This window comes from Gallus gallus, chromosome 3 (assembly GCF_016699485.2).
Source record: "Gallus gallus isolate bGalGal1 chromosome 3, bGalGal1.mat.broiler.GRCg7b, whole genome shotgun sequence".
Lineage (NCBI taxonomy): Eukaryota > Metazoa > Chordata > Aves > Galliformes > Phasianidae > Gallus > Gallus gallus.
In genome coordinates this window covers 21002936-21021104 of record NC_052534.1, presented here as the reverse complement: position 1 = coordinate 21021104, position 18169 = coordinate 21002936, and the positions used below count along the sequence as shown (strand labels likewise).

The 18169-nt window shown below is 49.0% G+C and overlaps 1 protein-coding gene across 3 annotated transcripts in view; it reads left to right on the top strand.

Moving 5' to 3' along the window:
• The first annotated feature begins 1002 nt into the window (after positions 1-1002).
• The window catches only part of PROX1 (prospero homeobox 1), a 47763-nt gene continuing 30596 nt past the window's right edge, over positions 1003-18169 (top strand). For 2 of the 3 annotated variants that reach the window (XM_015283622.4, XM_015283620.4), the window contains exons 1-3: positions 1003-1203; positions 7452-9240; positions 15653-15760. In XM_015283622.4, coding sequence (XP_015139108.2) covers positions 7519-9240; positions 15653-15760 — 1830 coding nt within the window. In that variant the 5' untranslated portion in view covers positions 1003-1203; positions 7452-7518. 3 annotated transcript variants of the gene reach the window in all.

Genomic DNA, 18169 nt, shown 5'->3' with positions numbered 1-18169 from the left:
CTTTAAAAAACGACAATAATAAAGGGGGAAAAAAACTCAAGCGAGCTCATCTCCCCCCGCATCGCTCAGCCCCGCAGCGCTCCCCGTTCCGACGGAACCTTCACGTGTAACCGGGCGGACTGCAGGCGCCCCTGTTTCTGAGGACGGCCCCGGTGCGCGGCTCCCGTAGCATATGAGAGGCACCCCCGGGTCCCCCCGGCCGGGACTCCCCGTCCCTCCCCGCTGCTCCCCGCGCACCACGCGGTTCCCTCTCCCTTCATTCCCCCGCCGCTCTCCGCGGCGTTTCCCCGTGCAAACTTTCGCTCGGCGCCGGCAGCGGAGAGATGCCGCGAGCATCCCCGCTTCTTCCGCCACAAATCATTTTCTCCCAGAGATTTAAAGCGGCCGGCAGCGGGCTGCCGCTGCAGCTCGGGACGGGACAGAGTTCCCCAGAACTTTGGGAGCGCCGCTCGCTCGGCCCCTCCGCTCCGCGACGCACCGCGACGCACCGCGACGCTCCGCTCCCGGAACCCCCCCGGCGCTGAGCCCCGGACCCACGCGCGGGAGCCCCGAGCGGTGCAGCCCCCCCGGGGCCGACTTTCCCCGAAGTTTCCCCCCTCCCCGTCCCGTCCCGTCCCGTCCCGTCCCGTCGGCCCCACGCAGGTGCGCGGCCGCGGCCACCTTCCCGCGGGGACGGGGCGGGCCCGGCGCTCCCCCCGCCGCCCCCTCGCTCCTCTCCCGCTCCTGCCAAGTGCTCCCCGGTCCCCCCCCGGCCCGTCGCAAGGAGCCCTCCGATTGGGCGGCGGGCCGGGCTCACGTCACCCGGCCCGTGACGTGTAGTCTTCCTGTTTCCTTCAGCTGTGTCTTAAAGTAAATCTTGTGGCGGTGCGGAGCGCTCGCTCGGCTCGGCCGGCCCAGCCCAGCCCTGCCCCTGCCCCGCTCCGCGCTCCGCGCCCGCTCCGTGCCCGCTCCGCGCCGCCCCCGCGCCGCGCACACCCCGGCCCCGCGCCGCCCGCGCTCGCCCTCCCTTCGCCCAATTACAATATTCAGCGGCCGCGCGTGCGTGCGCGCGTGTGTGTGCGCGCGCGTGTGTCTGTGCGTGTGTGCGAGTGAGTGTGTGCGTGTGTGTGTGTGTGTGCGCGTGCGGTGTGCATGTGCCGGGCCGCCTCGCTCTGTCCAGCGGCAAAAAAAAAAAGAGGCTCAGTTTCGTCGCCTTTGCACGGAGTAAGTATGCTCTCTCCCTTTCCTCACCCCCTTTTTTTCCCCCTTTTCTTTTGCTTCTGCAGTCCTTTTATTTATTTTTTTGTTCCTTTTTTTTTTCTTCTCTTTCTTTCGTTCTTTCTTTCTTTCTCTCATCCTTCCTTCCTTTCTTTCTTTCTTTCTTTTTTTTTTTTTTTTTTCCGCTAGAAAAATACCGAACAGCGGCAAAGCGCCGCTCCCGGCACCGCGCTCCTCTTCCCAAGGAGCGAAACTGCCGCGACTTCAGCCCCGAGCGCCGGCGGTTCCCCGGGCAGCGCTCTGCGAGGGACGCGCACTGCGGGCGATGCTGCCCCGCCGCTCCCCCCGCCCCGCGGCCGCGTTTTGTTCCGTCCCCGCAGCGCTTCGCGGGGCTCCGCGGCTCCGTTCTGTTGTTCGGCGCTCCCTCCGAAGTTCCCCATCCCTCGCTTTAAACTCCTGCGAGCCTCCCCTTTGTCTCGCTTCTCGCCGCCCGGCTTTTTGTCTCCCCGGTTTGCCCGTCCTTTGCGTGTCGCCACTTCTCCTTTTTAACCCCGGCCGGGAGGGGCAGGGACTTTTCAGTCTCCTTCTCCCCGTTGCGGTCACTTTTGCGTTCCCGACGCCGGGACGAGCCGCGGGGTGCGGGAGCGGCGCGGGGCGGTGGGTACCGAGCGGCCGGGAGGGATAGGAGCGCGGAGATGGGCACGGGCGGGGACGAGCGCTGCTCTCGGGCCGGTCGATCGCTGTTCGCCGGGGCGGAGGGCTTTAACTTTCCCTTTCCCCCGTGACGGAGATCTTCGGGGCTTTTGCCGGCCGGGAGCGCTTTGCCGCGCGTCGAAACGGAGTTGAGGCGGGTGCGCTCGGGGCAGCCCTCGGGGCGGGGGGAGCCCCGGGACCAGGGGGCGGCGGGCGGGGGGCCGAGCCGGGCAGGTGCCGACCGCGGGGAGCCCCGAGGAGCGCCGCACCTGGCCCGGCCGCGAGGCACGGCCGTGAGAGCGCCCCTCGCCTCTCCCCGCAGGAGCGCCGCCGCTCCGCTTCGCGTTCCTTTTCCGCGCGGCTCACCTTTAGCGGCGGTGCTGCGCGGTGGGGTGGTCGGAGTATCACCTATAGGAGAGGTATCGGCAGCCCGCGAGTTGGGCTGCGGGAAGAAGTACACCGCGGGCGCTTTTTGCTCCCCGTTAAATTATCGGCAACCTGTGTGTCCCGACCGCCGGAGCGTACACGGCCAACTTCCCTGCCGGCTGCTCCGAGGCCTCTCGCTTTGTACTTTTTGTGTCTCGGTTTGTCTTTTTATGACCAGCCGATAGATGAGGGATTAAGTCCTAAGAACGGACACATTTTGAAACTGGAGTTTAATTTGGTTCAGGGGAGAGCTGTAAACGCTGCCTTGGGTAGGCTCCCCAAATTGGTTTCTTGTGTCTCAGTGGATGGCCGCGCTAACTTGTTGTGGGGCTCTGCTGTAACAGCATCGTGGAGTGTGGGGGAAACCCTTGGAGAACTTGGGCTGAGTTGGTGGCAGGAATCTGCCGTGCGGCCGTGTTAGTGCTGTCTCTGAGTTATTTTCTTGGTCAGTGAAATAACTAGGAGCAAGCTGGCAGGAAAGGAGGAAGACGTGTTCAGTTCTATACCATGAACAGCTCAATTTCCCTCTCGTTGAAGGAACTTTTCTCCCAGCAGTGCAGGTGGGTGCGGGAGGGCCATCATCTCCCCAAACCAAAGGCCTCGAGTAGGGAGATGCTGACCCCCACCTGCCAGTTTGCTCCCAGCCTGTGTGGGGCCGGGCTGTGGGAGGTGTGGGACTGCTGGGCCAGGCCCTGCTGGCCGCTCTGGGGCAGGCTGAAGGTAGTGTAGTCTTGGAGGAAATTGCCTTCTGATTTTTGCTTCTTGTTATGGGGAAATCCTAATGAAGCAGTTGTTGCTACGAGAAGAGTTGCTCATTATTTCTGCCGTGTTTCATGGCATGTCCCAGCTAGGGGAGTTAGATAAGCCTTTCTCCCAAGAAAACTTGTGCCGAAGCCCTACAGAGAAAGGTAGTACTTTTGTTAGTTGCTGAAGTGATTTCAGCACTGAGCAGACCTATGGGGAAGGAGTATCATCTGCTCTCAGATCGTCATTGCGGTTTTGTCTGGGCAATGCTATTGACTGGAATAATTTCATCCTGCGCTTCCTGGCTGCTTCTGGCAAAGCCATGCCCAACGCAGTGCTTTGGAGCGAAAGATCTGCATATTTCTGGTAGCAGGAGCGTGGTGAATTCCTTGTGTGGCGTTGGTGCTGTGGGCTGACATGGGGCAGTCAAACACCAGACCTAAGAGTTGTTGACTTGCAACAAGATAGGGACAATTTCAGCTCTATGAACTTAGAGCTCCTTGTGTTCAGCTGTGAATATTTGCTAGGCTTGTCCTTTGGCTCTTGTATTCCGTGGCTGTTTCCTATCACTTGGGCACCTCAGGTTAGGCCACGTCCCTTCAGTGCGGCTAAGTAGAGTGTGATAAAAGTGAAATATCCTTTTTACCTCCTAGGTATATGAATGAATCTGGGAGAAAATGATCTGCATCTTTGTAGGGAGTAAATAAAATTGATTACAGAAATCAGTTCTGTAATAATCGATTAAATATCTAATGTTCTATTCCTTTCTAAAGACCATTCTAGCCAATGGTTTAGGAGCAGAGACTCTTTGATATGTAGGAATTAATCTGTTCCCGCTTAACATGTCAGTGCATGTCCCATGGATATGCAATAAAACCATTAGGAAGTTCTTTATAGCTGCATTTTAATCAAATCTCCTTAAACAAAAGTTTCAAAAGTAAATTTGCAAATAAAATAGTGCAAGCTATTTTTTTGGGTGGGCTCGGGAAGTGCTGAGGCCTTTGTTGCAGGTCTGGGCTGCATGGGAATGGAAAACGTTCGGTGTCCGAGGAAGCCGCATTGTGTGCGTTGGGGCCCGAGATGCAGAGTGTGAATTTAACACAAACTGCACTTGGCAAGTAAGGAGTATCAAGGGTGACATGTCGAGCACATTTAACCTTCACAAATCTCAGGCTGTGCAACTCAGAAAGAAATACAGCTTACATTGTCAAGATCTATGTGTAAATCTTTAGGAGCTCCATCTCTAAGTGCCTATTTCTTGATAGCTATATGGAGACAGGAGATCTATGAAATGTTTTTGAGACAATATGCAGCCAAATAGTGGTACTATATAAAGGACACGAACTTCCTAAATTTTTTTTTCCCCAAGACTTCCCTGTTTACCCAGGTCTAATCTCTCTACGGTCCAAGGCTGGGGCTTCCATCCTGCTGTACGGGGCTTTCCTTGAGGTGTGAGCTGGTGTTCATCCTTCAAGACCAAAATACGAAGTGGCAGTGCAACGTCCTTCCCATTTTGTCAGGCTAAAGTAGAGCTGTTCCTCATCTATAAGCCACGAGGGACGTGAGCCATAATACTAGTGGTCTGTAGGCTCAGTGTAATACCAGGGCAAACAGGAATGTTGCTGAACACTTGGCTTAGGGGTGCCATACCCCTGGTGCTTCTCACGAGGGCAGGAGGGAGCATCGCTGCAGAGCACCTCCTGCTGCTGGTGCGGGGCTCAGGGAAAGGAAGATGGGTGCTAGGGAGGAAGGATGCGTGGCAATGACCTTCCAGCCGGGTGCAGGACAACCTATTTCCTGCACTGCTGACTCAAGGGTACAGCGAGCCCTCCCCATGCGTGTCCTTGTTTGGGATTGGGCAAGAGAGTGGAAAACAGCATTCAGGCACCTAAAATTTGCTAGGAAACATGCAAAACTGGGAAAATGACATGAGAGTTTTGGTGCGAGTGTGGGAACGTTCTGCTGGATCTTAATCAAGCATAACTTGACGGCAGAAACGGAAGGAAAGGCATGAAGGTTTTTGGTGCCGGTTGTTATTTTCCTATTGGCAACTGCTGTCTTTACGCAGAATGCCTTCAGAGTACCGTACGTGCAGCAAACAAGAGCTCTTACAGTTATCTTGCAATTAGTTTGTATCGCTTTCAGGTGAGCGCCACTAGGCTGGAAGGTCAACCTTGACCCTTGTTTGCACCATGTGGGTATCTCCCGCTGAACAGCTGGGGTGGTGTGTGGCCCCTTCCTGCCGCCAGCGTACAAAACCCACCCTTCGGAAAACCTGACTCCTCCAAGTAGTTTTTTTTTTTTACTATTATAAAAGGAAGACCCAATCATTACTGCTTGAGTCTACTCCTTTTGCAGCAATTCAAAGCAAGCGGGAGGTGGGTTTTGTGAGCTGTGCTGCCCATGTCCAGTAGGGCCCATTCTGTCACTGGAAGGCAGCGGGATTTTGGTACCCGAGCATCTTGTGCACTCAGGTGCAGGTGGTACAGCTGGGCCCTGCGGCAGTGCTCCTTCCTACAGCCTCCAAACTCCACTTTCTGATGTGATAAGGACCCATCTCTAGGCAGCGTCTTGGGAATGATATAAGGTTCTGGGTTTCCCATCTGAATTCATGACTTTTTTTAAAAAATTTCTATCATTCTTTGATTCCCTGCATGCAAGGAGCCGGTAACACAAACAAACATCACATCCATTGCATAACTGTCTCTGACACCAAATCTCTGAATATTCTTTTAGTGCATCCGGAATACGTGGGCAAAGGCTGCAGAATAACCATAATGCTACTAAGTGTTAAAAGCTTTTTATTATTATTATTTATTTTCATCCTGGTTGCAAACTAAGCGTGGACTCCTGTCTTGATTTTACAGATTATTTCATGCTGAAATTATGCCTATTTGCATGGGTAGTCATTCTTCAAAACTAGCCACAGATGCAGTCCTAGGGAGCACGTAGATGTTTTTACAGGTGAACCGAAAGAGATGGGAGCAATTCCAAAAAGTCTGCATGCTGCCTTTGGCAATATACCCTGTTATTGTGAAGATTGTGCTCTGTTAAGCAAATGTAAAGTTTAATATTAGATAAGCGTCGCATGACAAATATTTTAATTTTACTGAACGTTAAATTTAAGAAACGGGAAAGAGCGTCCGGAGCTTTCTGTGCACTGTGAGTTTAGCATCGCTAGTTAATAAGTCACGAATTATGTCAAGAGCCTTTTACAAAATGCAAGGAAGTGTGGTATCTTTTTATGCTGTGTTCCTGGGAAACAATGAGAGTTCATATAAAGAGAAGGTATCTTCCTTTCTCACGCGTTTGATTGATGTTACTTCTTTCATCTTCCCATATTTTTTCTCATCTTTTCTGCATGTCGCAGGAACTGAGATTCTGTGTATTCAAAATATCACACATGAGAAGGGCTTCACTGGGCATTCGAGATACTGTTCCTGGAGATTTTTCTAAAGCAGAGGGATGTGGCACCAAACATGCCTCGTTTCTGCTATGCAAAATATTTACTGTCGCGTAGGTCAGTGTGTGAAGCACCAAATTTTCAGGCTCTGGTAGCGGGATTTACTTGGAGAACGTATGTTAAGAAAGGAGGGATGCGTGGGGAATTCAGAGCACCATCGAGGTTAGTCACTGGTACTCACAGGGCTGTGCTAACGAACTACATTTTGGTCTTTATTTGATCACATCTATGTAAATATTATAATCCTGGACGTAAAATATTTTAATGCATTTTTGCTTTGCAGAAGAAATGTTTCCCTAATGACTTAAGTGAGGTTTGGTTTTTTTTTTTTTTTTTTTGCTCTCATCATAAGCCTAAATGTGCCTGTTTCTCTCTGCCTTTCCCTTGCACATCCTTCCTACAATTAAGAGAAAGTTGACCTTCGAATGTTTATTTACCAGCGTTATCTCTCTTAAAAATACAAACCCACAATTACAGTTTTTATATCGCAATTGATTTTTTTTAATCCAAATTTTATACAAATTCTTGTTTTAACAATAAATCTTAAATAAGGAGTACTTTCATCTTCTTTTGTAACATGTATCTCAATGCCCTAAATTTAATCAATTGGTTGTCAGAGGCTGTGTTCTTCTAATCTACTCTTTCTTCTGAAGATAAACAGTATCATTTTAGGCATTTGTGCAAGAGAATCATATTACTGGTGCTTAAGCAGTTTTTGCTTTTTTAAATCTTAATCCATCTTAAACCAGTGGAGCAGAAATATTTAAAAATGTTTCATTTCAAGCAGAGTGCATAATAAATTGCAATAATTGTAATGTGCCATAAATCCCAGAGCCTATGCATTTTGCATTTTATTCAGGATTGAGGTCAGGAAATTTGGAGAAATTTAAAGAAAATGATTCATCAGTCCTTTTGTTCTGTTGGCCAGGGTCCCAGGATTCTTGAGCTGAGCCCAGCTGACAAGCTTTTGAAGATGGCACAATAACAGTCCAGTGATGCCTGACCATGACAGCACAGCCCTCTTAAGCAGGCAAACCAAGAGAAGAAGAGTTGACATTGGAGTGAAAAGGACGGTAGGGACAGCATCTGCATTTTTTGCAAAGGCAAGAGCGACGTTTTTTAGTGCCATGAATCCCCAAGGTTCAGAGCAGGATGTTGAGTATTCAGTGGTGCAGCATGCAGATGGGGAAAAGTCAAATGTACTCCGCAAGCTGCTGAAGAGGGCGAACTCGTATGAAGATGCCATGATGCCTTTTCCAGGAGCAACCATAATTTCCCAGCTGTTGAAAAATAACATGAACAAAAATGGTGGCACCGAGCCCAGTTTCCAAGCCAGCGGTCTCTCTAGTACAGGCTCAGAAGTACATCAGGAGGATGTATGCAGCAACTCTTCAAGAGACAGCCCCCAAGAGTGTCTTTCCCCTTTTGGCAGGCCGACTATGAGCCAGTTTGATGTGGATCGGTTATGCGATGAGCACCTGAGAGCTAAACGCGCCCGAGTTGAGAATATCATTCGGGGTATGAGCCATTCCCCCAGCGTGGCATTAAGGGGCAATGAAAATGAAAGAGAAATAGCTCCGCAGTCCGTCAGCCCTCGAGAAAGTTACCGAGAAAACAAGCGCAAGCAGAAGCTGCCGCAGCAGCAGCAGCAGAGCTTCCAGCAGCTGGTTTCGGCCAGGAAGGAGCAGAAGCGAGAGGAGCGCCGACAGCTGAAGCAGCAGCTGGAGGACATGCAGAAGCAGCTGCGCCAGCTGCAGGAGAAGTTCTACCAGATCTACGACAGCACCGACTCTGAAAATGATGAAGATGGCAACCTGTCTGAAGACAGCATGCGCTCCGAGACCGTGGATGCCCAGGCTGGTGACTCCGTCGGCAGGTCAGACAACGAGATGTGCGAGCTGGACCCAGGGCAGTTCATCGACCGGGCGCGGGCTCTCATACGGGAGCAGGAGATCGGGGAGAACAAGCCGAAAAGAGAAGGTCCCAAGGAGAAGGACCAAGGGCCAAATTCCTTCCATCCTGAAGGTAAACACTTGGCTGAGACGCTGAAGCAGGAACTGAACACCGCCATGTCACAAGTTGTGGACACAGTGGTGAAAGTTTTCTCGTCCAAGCCCTCCCGCCAGCTTCCTCAGGTCTTCCCACCTCTCCAGATCCCCCAGGCCAGGTTTGCTGTCAATGGGGAGAACCACAACTTCCACACGGCCAACCAGCGCCTGCAGTGCTTTGGGGACGTCATCATTCCAAACCCCCTCGACACCTTCAGCAGCGTCCCCATGCCCGGTGCCACTGACCAGACTGAGGCGCTGCCCCTCGTCGTCCGCAAGAACTCCTCCGACCAGCCCGCCTCGGCCCCTCCAGCCGGTGGCCACCACGCCTCGCTGCACCAGTCCCCACTCTCGGCCACTGCCGGCTTCTCCACCTCCTCCTTCCGCCACCCCTTCCCGCTGCCCCTCATGGCCTACCCCTTCCAGAGCCCTCTGGGCGCCCCGTCAGCCTCCTTCCCGGGGAAAGAGCGTGCCTCCCCTGAGTCCCTGGACTTGACCCGGGAGACCACCAGCCTGAGGACCAAGATGTCGTCGCACCACATGAACCACCATCCCTGCTCACCCGCACACCCCCCCAGTGCTGCCGAAGGCCTCTCCTTGTCCCTCATAAAGTCTGAGTGTGGTGACCTGCAAGACATGTCTGAAATCTCGCCCTACTCGGGAAGTGCAATATCCTTTTCTGAAGGCGAGTGTTCGCCATGGTGGCCTGCAGGAGAGGAGCAGAGGCTGACCCATGCTGTGGGGCTGGCCTAAGGGTGCTGGGCTGGGGGGCACTGGCATAGGGAGCAGGTGGGGGCTAAAACACCAGGTAACTGCAGGTGCTCCTCTAGCCACAGCAAACAAATTAGAAGAGACGCCTGTCCCTACAACGTTTTAGGACATTCAGTTGAGTTTCCCTCCCCGCTAGTCAGGAGATGATGATCCTGGCTGGAAACACTGCATGGTCACCTCCTGTTAGAGGGGAGGTTTAGGTTAGGTGTTAGGAATAAATCTTTACTCAGAGGGCAGTGAGGCAGTGGAACAGCTGCCCAGAGAAACTGTGGTGCCATCTCTAGAGGCGCTCCAGGCCAGGTTGCCCTGGGCAGCCTGAGCTGGGGGGGGGCAGCCCTGCCCTTGGCTGGGGTTTCAGGCTTTGAGGTCCCCTCCAAACCAAACCTATTCTACTATTCCCCTCCCATGTTAGTGGTAGCCTTGCTGGAGCTCACAGAGAGACAGCGTTTAATTCTTTGTGGGTCTCCACCTCTCACGTAAGGGAAATAAAGCACAAAAGGCCCAGGTACTGATCTATTCAGGCAGCACCAAGTTCTCTCCCCCACCCAGAGGTCTGCTCTTCAGCTCTGGTGCAGCTGCCTGCTATGCATGATTAACCTCTGTTCAGCCATACACAGAAATCTTTTGTCCTAACGTACACAAAGCAAATTATTTTGGAAAGCTGGAGAGAACAATTAAATATAAAACTTCATCTGTATTAAATTTGCAGGACACTTCCCCTCCTTGAAAAAAAAAAAAATGAAGTCCCTCTTTTTAGCTCTATTTCAGGATTTAGTTTGGGGAAAAATACAGCTCTGCTTTTATTTAGGTATATCCAGACGTAGTTATATTTTTTTTCCCCTGGACACCAGTATAGATTATTATCTTTTTTCTTTCTTAGCAGTAACACCTCCCACTCCTTGCATTGTTTCCTCTAACATGCTTTTTGGTCAAAAGATTTTTATTTCAAGCACAACCGTACTAAAAGTAAATAAAGTGCCATGTCTGCCCAATGCTAAAACTAAGGATTTTGAATAAAGGGAATGGGGGCATCTTATCCCTGCTTCTGCACCTCGGCAGAAGGCAGCAGCACAAGCACAGAACCTTAGATGGAGCACATTCCATTCCCAAGTTGTTGGCCATGGCTGTGACCAGATAACTCAGTCCCTTTAGAGTGACAGTAGTGATATGGGGAGACTGTCCCCTTCCCAGTGCTGTCCCATGAGGCAGCTGCACAAGGCTGCGCCTCACCACTGGGTGTTTTCTGGGACCTCAGCAGCTCTGAGAGCTTTTGGAGAATTGCAGCACATGTCTGTGGGTGTCCCAGCAGAGTGTGGGCAGGGCTGGAGACTCGTGGGATACTTGCTTCAGGGTCATCCACTCATCCTCTGAGGGTCTGCCATCCAACCTAGGCCAAGACCAAGGAAGAACCCTTGCTCTCCAGTGTTTCAGTGTTTTTTTGTTTTTTTTTGTCTGACCTGTGTAAGTAGTCCCATTTCTGTAGGAGGAAGGGTTTGTGAGCACCTTCCCCAGCTGTTGGCATTTCCAAGAGCCACCCAGTAGCAGGCATGATATCTGGAGGACTTTTTTCCTGTTGACAGCAGGGAAATCTTTCCCTTGCATTATATACTGTATGGCAAAACAGGGGAGTCAGTCCAAAGCCAGCATCGTTCACAGTTACTGCCAGTTACTTTCAGAGGTCCAAACTGAAACTCATTCTCACATGCTGAGAAGTGAGCTGCAATGCTCTCAGAGCAGTCCTGAGGTCAGCACGAGTGGCAGCCGAGGGCAGCAATCAGGCCAGAGCAATTAAGTCATTCCTACCACATGGTGCAATGGGTGCCGATTGTGGTGATGTCAAAGTAGTTTTCCAATCCTAGGACAGGAGCCCAAGGGGTATGAAGTGTGTGTGGCTGCAAGTGGTCTTCTCTGCTCAGCACATCCCTGCCTCCCCCTTGCTATTTCTCCCCCTTTCTTTTGCCTTCCTCACTGTCAGTCCTTAGCGATCTCCTGCTGGAACCAAGGTGAAAGTGCCATGCATGGGGCTGAGCCAGAGCAGTGAGCACTGGGGCCACTCCATCTCCATCCTTTCCCTGCTCCTTTCCTGGCTGTTGGGGAAGCGTTCTGTCTGGCCAGGGTTTGCATGCAGAGCTGCTAGGAAAAGCAGATTTACTAAAGAGCATTTGTACACGATGTGTGCTCTGGCGCACAGTTCAGCTCGGGGACGTTGTTGTTGTTTTCCAGCAGCAGCTCGTTTGCCCAGGTAGCCTGCAGTTTCCAGGGAAAGGCGCGGTATGGAGGTTGGTTTGTTTGTGGTAGGTTCTGTTGCGGTGCTTTTATTTTACATGGTTGAGTGTGCACACACAAGGAGTAGATTTCTTCGGAGAAGCAGATCTTTCTTCTCTGCAGAAAGCAACATCTGTTTTCCTGGACAATACAGGCAGGATGAGAACATAAGACGAGCGGATAGAGCCAAGTTCAGGTTTTAGTGGTAGGCAAACGCGCTGCACCAGCCCGCTTTCTGTTTGTTTCTTTTAACCAGCGCTTGTAAAACGCGTCTGATCGTTCTTTGCTGAATTGCAGAAGGAAACGGTTAATGTTTGCGTATGTTGCTGAACAAGATAAGATGCACCTGCAGCATGAATTCCCGTCTTGGTCCTGAATGCAGTCTATATCTTTGCAAACTAATCTGTTTAATCAAATATTAAGTTTTATTCAAATTCCGAAAGAAACAGACAGCCAATTGTTTTTCTGCGTGGTCTTCCTTTGTCATGCATCCTCTTTGCATCTCAAGAAAAATAGCCTTGTTCAGTCCCCAAACATTTGCATAGACCAAAACTGCAGCACAACAGCAGCCTGTGTGCTGCTGAGACATCGGGAAAGGTGAAGGAGTTGGGTGCTCTCTCCCTGGCAGGAGGGTCTGGGACACGAGTGAAACTTTCTGCAATTTATTTATTTTTAAGCAGAATTCCCATCCAACTGGAATGAGTTTCGCAGTCCCAACATGTGAAAGCTATAATTAGCGAATTACAACATTTCAAAATGAGGAGTTATTACATCTGACTAGAATTAAACTAATTAAACTTAAAAAAAAAAAAAAAAAAAGAAGAAAAAAAAAAGAAGAAGTGATTGTACAGCAAGCTGGTTAGCTCGGTGCTGCTGGTAAAACCTGGGCAATGGGGGAGCTCTTTGAGCTGGCCCATCCTTTGGAAGGTCTGGAAGATGCTCTGAGATACAGCGATTTGGAGCTTTGCTGACTAAAAGCAGCTGAGGTGTAACTGAAGGAGCAGCTTAGCCTTGCCAGCGCAGGTTGCCTACCTGATACAGCCCTTTCTTGACTCTTTCCCTCCAGCTCAGCACTAGGACAGCCTGCTGGAGCTTTTCTGGGAGCTGTGGATGAGGGGAACAGAAGTGAAAGAAATCTCCACTGAAAAATATTTTTGCAAAAGAGGAGAGAGCTCCCAGGGAGAATTAGAGTGCAAATGAGCCAAACGCTACCTCCCAGCTTCCCTGGATAGCACACACAGGAGTGCATCTAGGTTTCATTCCCAGTCTTTCTCTTCCTATTTCTTAACGTTGTGCCTTTTTGCTGCTGCCGGGTGAGGTGAGGCGGCATCGCACTGGGTAAGCACAGCGCTGAGCTCTCAGGTTGTTTGAACACTGCTTTAGGTTCAGCTGCAGTACACTGTTCCTCTGATCTTTTATGTTCCTGAGCAGATGTCTTTCATTAATTTATGGATTTATCAACTTTTCTTTCTCTCCTCCTTTTTTTTTCTTCCTCTTTTTTTTTTTTTTTTTTTTTTTTTACACCTGGCAGCTGGCTCAAGTTTCAGCAGTTATTGTCTATTTTGCATTACCCATAGAATTGAATGTCATCTGTCTTCACAAAGCTATAGCTGGGAGAATTGAGGCAAGCCACACGAGCTGCTGGGACGGAGCTTGTTTGCGTTCCATTCGGCACCCCTCCTCCCTTTACCTCCTTAATATTTATTTGTGCTCGTTTTCTTTCCTGGCCTTGAATGGGGCTTAGCTCGTGTTCAGTACAGCTGTATGTTTACTGAATCTATTTCATCATGAGTCATTGTGCGTGTGTAAGTATCCTGGAAACAGCTAGTGCTTTCTTGGAAGAACAGTTGCTTTTCAGCCCAAGCACTTAAAAAGGAAATTAAGCAATTGGTCAGTTCAGTTCTTTTTTTTCTGAAATAGCAATGGGTTATCTAATTCCTTGCTCTTAAGTCTGTCATTAACTATTTTTTGCTAGATTATTACAGATCAGATCTTTTATCACAGTGCAGCGTTAACCTTAGGATCAAGATACACAGATTGGTTGCATATTCGATACAGCTTTAAGGCTGCCAAGTGCTTAGGAACAAGTATAATTTTAATAGAAAATGGATTTCTGGGAATTTGAGTCTTAGAACATCTTTTAATACGTGTTTCATTCAATATCAATATCCCCTGGCATTAGGGCAGAAAATATTTAAAAATCCTAAATGCAGAAGGAATCAAAATGCTTAGACAACTGCCTAATATGCTTAAATCCAGCAAATAGGAGAGCTTTTCCTTCCTGAAAGTTTAAGTCCATCCTTTAGCTCATGCTGAAAGAAAATGTGTGCCGTACCCGATATTAGCATGTCGGTGGCGACCGAGGAATCACAAATTAAGGAGGCTTAGAGTTTTTATTTCTTTTACTTTTTGAAGTTCCCCCTCAGACTCCCTCTCCCCTGAAACGATCGCATAACAAAGTGGATTTCTGGTGCAGAAGTTTTGATTTGTCTAAAACTCTTATCTCTAAGCAATAGGTGACAGCTTGCTACTATTATTTCACTTACGTATTTTGACAGATGGCACTGCAGAGTGTAATGCTCTTTTAGACTTCTCTATCAGTCTAATGGAGGTAACTGGAGGTTCTTTCAACTCTTCTCTTGGCACAAGAAGTATGTCAGTCATAAATTATCTTCTTTGTAATCAGCGAGCATCTAAAACAAAATGCAAGTTCGGCTCAGCCGTTCTCCTTCTACTTCCAGATAATAAGAGGTTTTTAAGCTAATGTTATTGATGACTTTTTTTTTTTGTTTTAATGCCACATTTTTTTCAGTCTGAAAATGAATCTTATAGCTGGAATAAAGGAGAGGGGCTCCGCTGATTTCACAAATTAGAGAATAGTTTTTTTTTTTATTGAAAAAGCCTTGCTAATAAGCAGTAGCCTGCTATAACATTGCGCCCAACTTCCCGATGCAGGAGGTGCTTGGTGCCGGCATTCTCCCAGCCCAAAAGTGGGGGCAGAGAGGCTGCAGTGTACATACAGACGTGGCCACTCTTTCTCCTCTGTCAGGTGTGAAAGGAGTGAGGTTTTCAGCAGTTGCGTTTGGGAGAAACAGACCTCAGAGAAGCTTCTGGGAAGAACCCTTAATTGACCTTGTGGGGGCCACACTCATTTTCTCCACGTGCATCTTCATTTCTGATAAATTATAAAGCCATTAATTTGCTGAGGAAATGGCAGGGCCAGCCTGCGGCGCAGATGTGACCAGAGCCGTCCTCGTGCACAGCGCACAAAAGAGAGCCAAGGAGCCGGGAGAAAATCAGCAAGCCGAGATGGTTATGGTTAGCTTTGCATTCCCTTGGGAACTGTTTCCGTTGCTTCTGTTTACAGATCTAAAAGGTAATGATGTTTCCAGGATAAATAGGCTGCGTTATAGGGTAAGTGGCCATTTATTGATCCGCTAGCCCGCGTCCATCGATTGTGGAGCCCCAAACGCGTCTTTCTCCGAGGAGGAGTTAACCGGCTCAACCAGAAGGCGACAACATAGGTCGGAGGGGCTCTGCCTCTCGGAAAATTTGGCTTTGATTATCGAGGCAGCGCTGTAACGGGATTAGAGGGAGCAGCTCAGGATGCTGGGATGGGAGCGGAGCAGGTGAAATGCGCTGCCTGCGGGAGGCATTGCTCCAAGGGCTGGAGCACCCCGTGCATGGCACATCCACTCAATTCACTCGGTGCACACAGTGCAGTGCTGAGGGGAAACGAAACTTGGGCTGGACTTCCAGAGGAGAGGGAGAAAAAGCTCCCGATAAGTTCTGTGCGGCACATGTTTCCTTAGCAACAAGTGAACATGCATATGGTACACAAGCTGTAAACTTGCAGAATTCCCGAAACTGATAGGAAATAGAAGGTTTAGGTTGTGTGTCTCCTCGTCCCTCATTTTGCCATTTGCAGAAAGTCACAGCATGGCCATTTCAGTCTCCCGCAGGCTGGGGGTGCAGTGTGTGCACAGGGCACACTCAGAAGCAGCCTTTTCAAACCAAGCGTTTTCCTTTACTAATTCAATCCTACATGCAGGAAGGCTTGTCGCCGAACCACTTGAAAAAGGCCAAGCTCATGTTCTTTTACACCCGGTACCCAAGTTCCAATATGCTGAAAACCTACTTCTCAGATGTAAAGGTAAGAAAATCTCTTCCCCTCCACGTTCTTACTGCATGCTGTGTTGGGTCACAAGGAAGTTTGGTGTTCTCAGAGGTCAGTGGCGTTTCTGAGTGTGCAAAGACATAGCTGACTTCTTCCTTCCCCTGAGGTTATGCCCTGCCTGTACCTGGTTGTGGAAAGGGGAGGTTGGAGGATTGGGAATTAAAAATAGTAATAAAAAAAATCATTAGCACTTGAGAGCAAAGTAAGAATTATTGTTGTGGTAAGCTAAACAATTTTCTTTATGCATATCCTATCAAAAAAGAGATTTGTGGTGGTAGAAATGTGCTTCCAAGAACATTTTGGAGCAGTTCTCAAGTGTTCCCTTATTGTTTCATTTCGGTTGGTTTCCTCATATTTGTGCTTACATAAGCACAGTGCAGAATCCCTTTCTTTCCGTCAAAAAGAAACAGTACATTGAAATTCTCCATGCAGAAGCTGCTTAAAAACAAAAGTGATGATTGTCTCTTATTTACAACTTAATTTGTTGTTGATGCAGAGTACACTGAGCATAAGGAGGATGAATAAAGTGACAGATTCAGGCCACATTATTCAAATGAGGATATGAAAGCTGTCGACATACAGCTGCATCCTCCCTCATTCTACAGAATATTAGGACCTCCTGATTTTTTTTCTAAAAGTAATTGTTCCTTCACATCAACTTGATTTTGTGTTAATCATCTAAGTTTTTTTTTTTTTTAACATAGATTGGGTTTTAATGATTATAATGTTATACATGGTATCATTATCTAAGTAACTTTATAAACATCACATTAGCTTAAATTAGTTTGTTAGAGTGCCCCCCCCCCCCCCCAGCAAATTACCAAAATCCTTCTTTTAATCACTTTTGGGTTACGGTTTTTTGTTGTTGTTGTTGTTGTTTGTTTGTTTGTTTGTTTGTTTTTCCACTCTTAGAGATGGATTATCCCACAGGTTTGTGAACTTGGCCCAGTTTCTGCTGACCAGTTCCCTCTGGTGAAATTTGCTGGCAGTGTTTCCTTTATTCCCCTTGCACTGTAGCATGCACTCAGTCACTGCAGAGTGCTGCTCCTGTGGAGGTTCCTGGCGTTTGATGCCACGCACCCAGCGTTCATAAGGGGAGAGCAGTACAGGCTCTGCTTAAACTAAATGCCAGCCAGGAATCATAGAATCAGTTGAGTTGGAAGGGACCCTAAGAGGCCAACTCCCACGGAACAAACAGGGACACCTGCAGCTTGATTAGGTTGCTCAGAGCCCCGTGCAGCCTGACCTTGAGTGTCTCCAGGGATGGGGCATCCACCATTGAACACACACACACACACAAAGCCAAAGCTGTGTAATGGTGCAGTGGGCTGAGAAGAGGGCTGGCTCTCAGGGTGAATCCACCTGGGGTGGACAAATCAGAGGGAGTGTTCCTAGCACTGATCCCACATTTGTCCTGCCAACACATGGAGGTGGGGGGCTTTTTTTTTTTTTTTTTTTTTCTGTTACTGCTGTTTTTTTCCCTCTTTTTAAGAAGGTAAATGCCTGTGTATCTGCACACATACTGTCTTCTGACAAAATAGTCATTCGCTTTTATGCTGCCTCATATTTCTGTAGCCCCAGAAGTAGCCCTGGTACTGCCCACAGGGCCAGTGGTCATTTGCCCACAAGTAAGAGCCATCACCTCCCTAGCCAGACATGGCATCCAGGCAGAGCCAGCACCGCCACAGAGTAGGGTGCAGATGCTAGACACGTTCGGCTTTCCTTGGTTTTATTTTCCATGCTTCTGAACATTTCAAAGTGCTTGGCACGTGCGGTGTTCCTCAGGCCAGATGCTGCTCCCCCTTTTGCCCACGTGCAGCCCCATTAGCTTCACCGCTCCCACTTGTGGAAGCTAAAGAAGGTAATTTTGCTTAGCTGGAGCCAGCACATCCTTGCGGTTTAAGCAGGTGTCTCTGAGCAGGACCAACAAGGCTGCTGCTTGCCACTGGAACGCTCTCGTCCATGAGCTGAAAACACATATGTAAATAGGTACCCTAATGAGACATTTCCATTCCTTGGCCAAATGTTTGGCTCCGAAGATCGTGGCTATATTAATAAAGCTGAATGCACACCATGTCATACTTGAAGTGATCGTATTTAATTTCATTACTAATTGCCCTTAAAAATGAAAGGGAGCTGTATTAAGGTGGTGATTTATTTCAGAAATTTAAATATGAGAGTAAAGCTTGGTAACGATTGGAATACCAGGGCCAGGCCCTCAGGGAAAGCACAGAGCTGCCTCAAAACTAAAAAAAATTGTTCTTCTTCCTCCTCCCCAAGGTGGCAATAAGTCAAAAATGTTGTGACCAAACACAAAATCTGCAGTGCTGAAAAATTCTGTAATTTTTTAATTGAGAATGAAATTTGAGACTGAAATTGGACTTG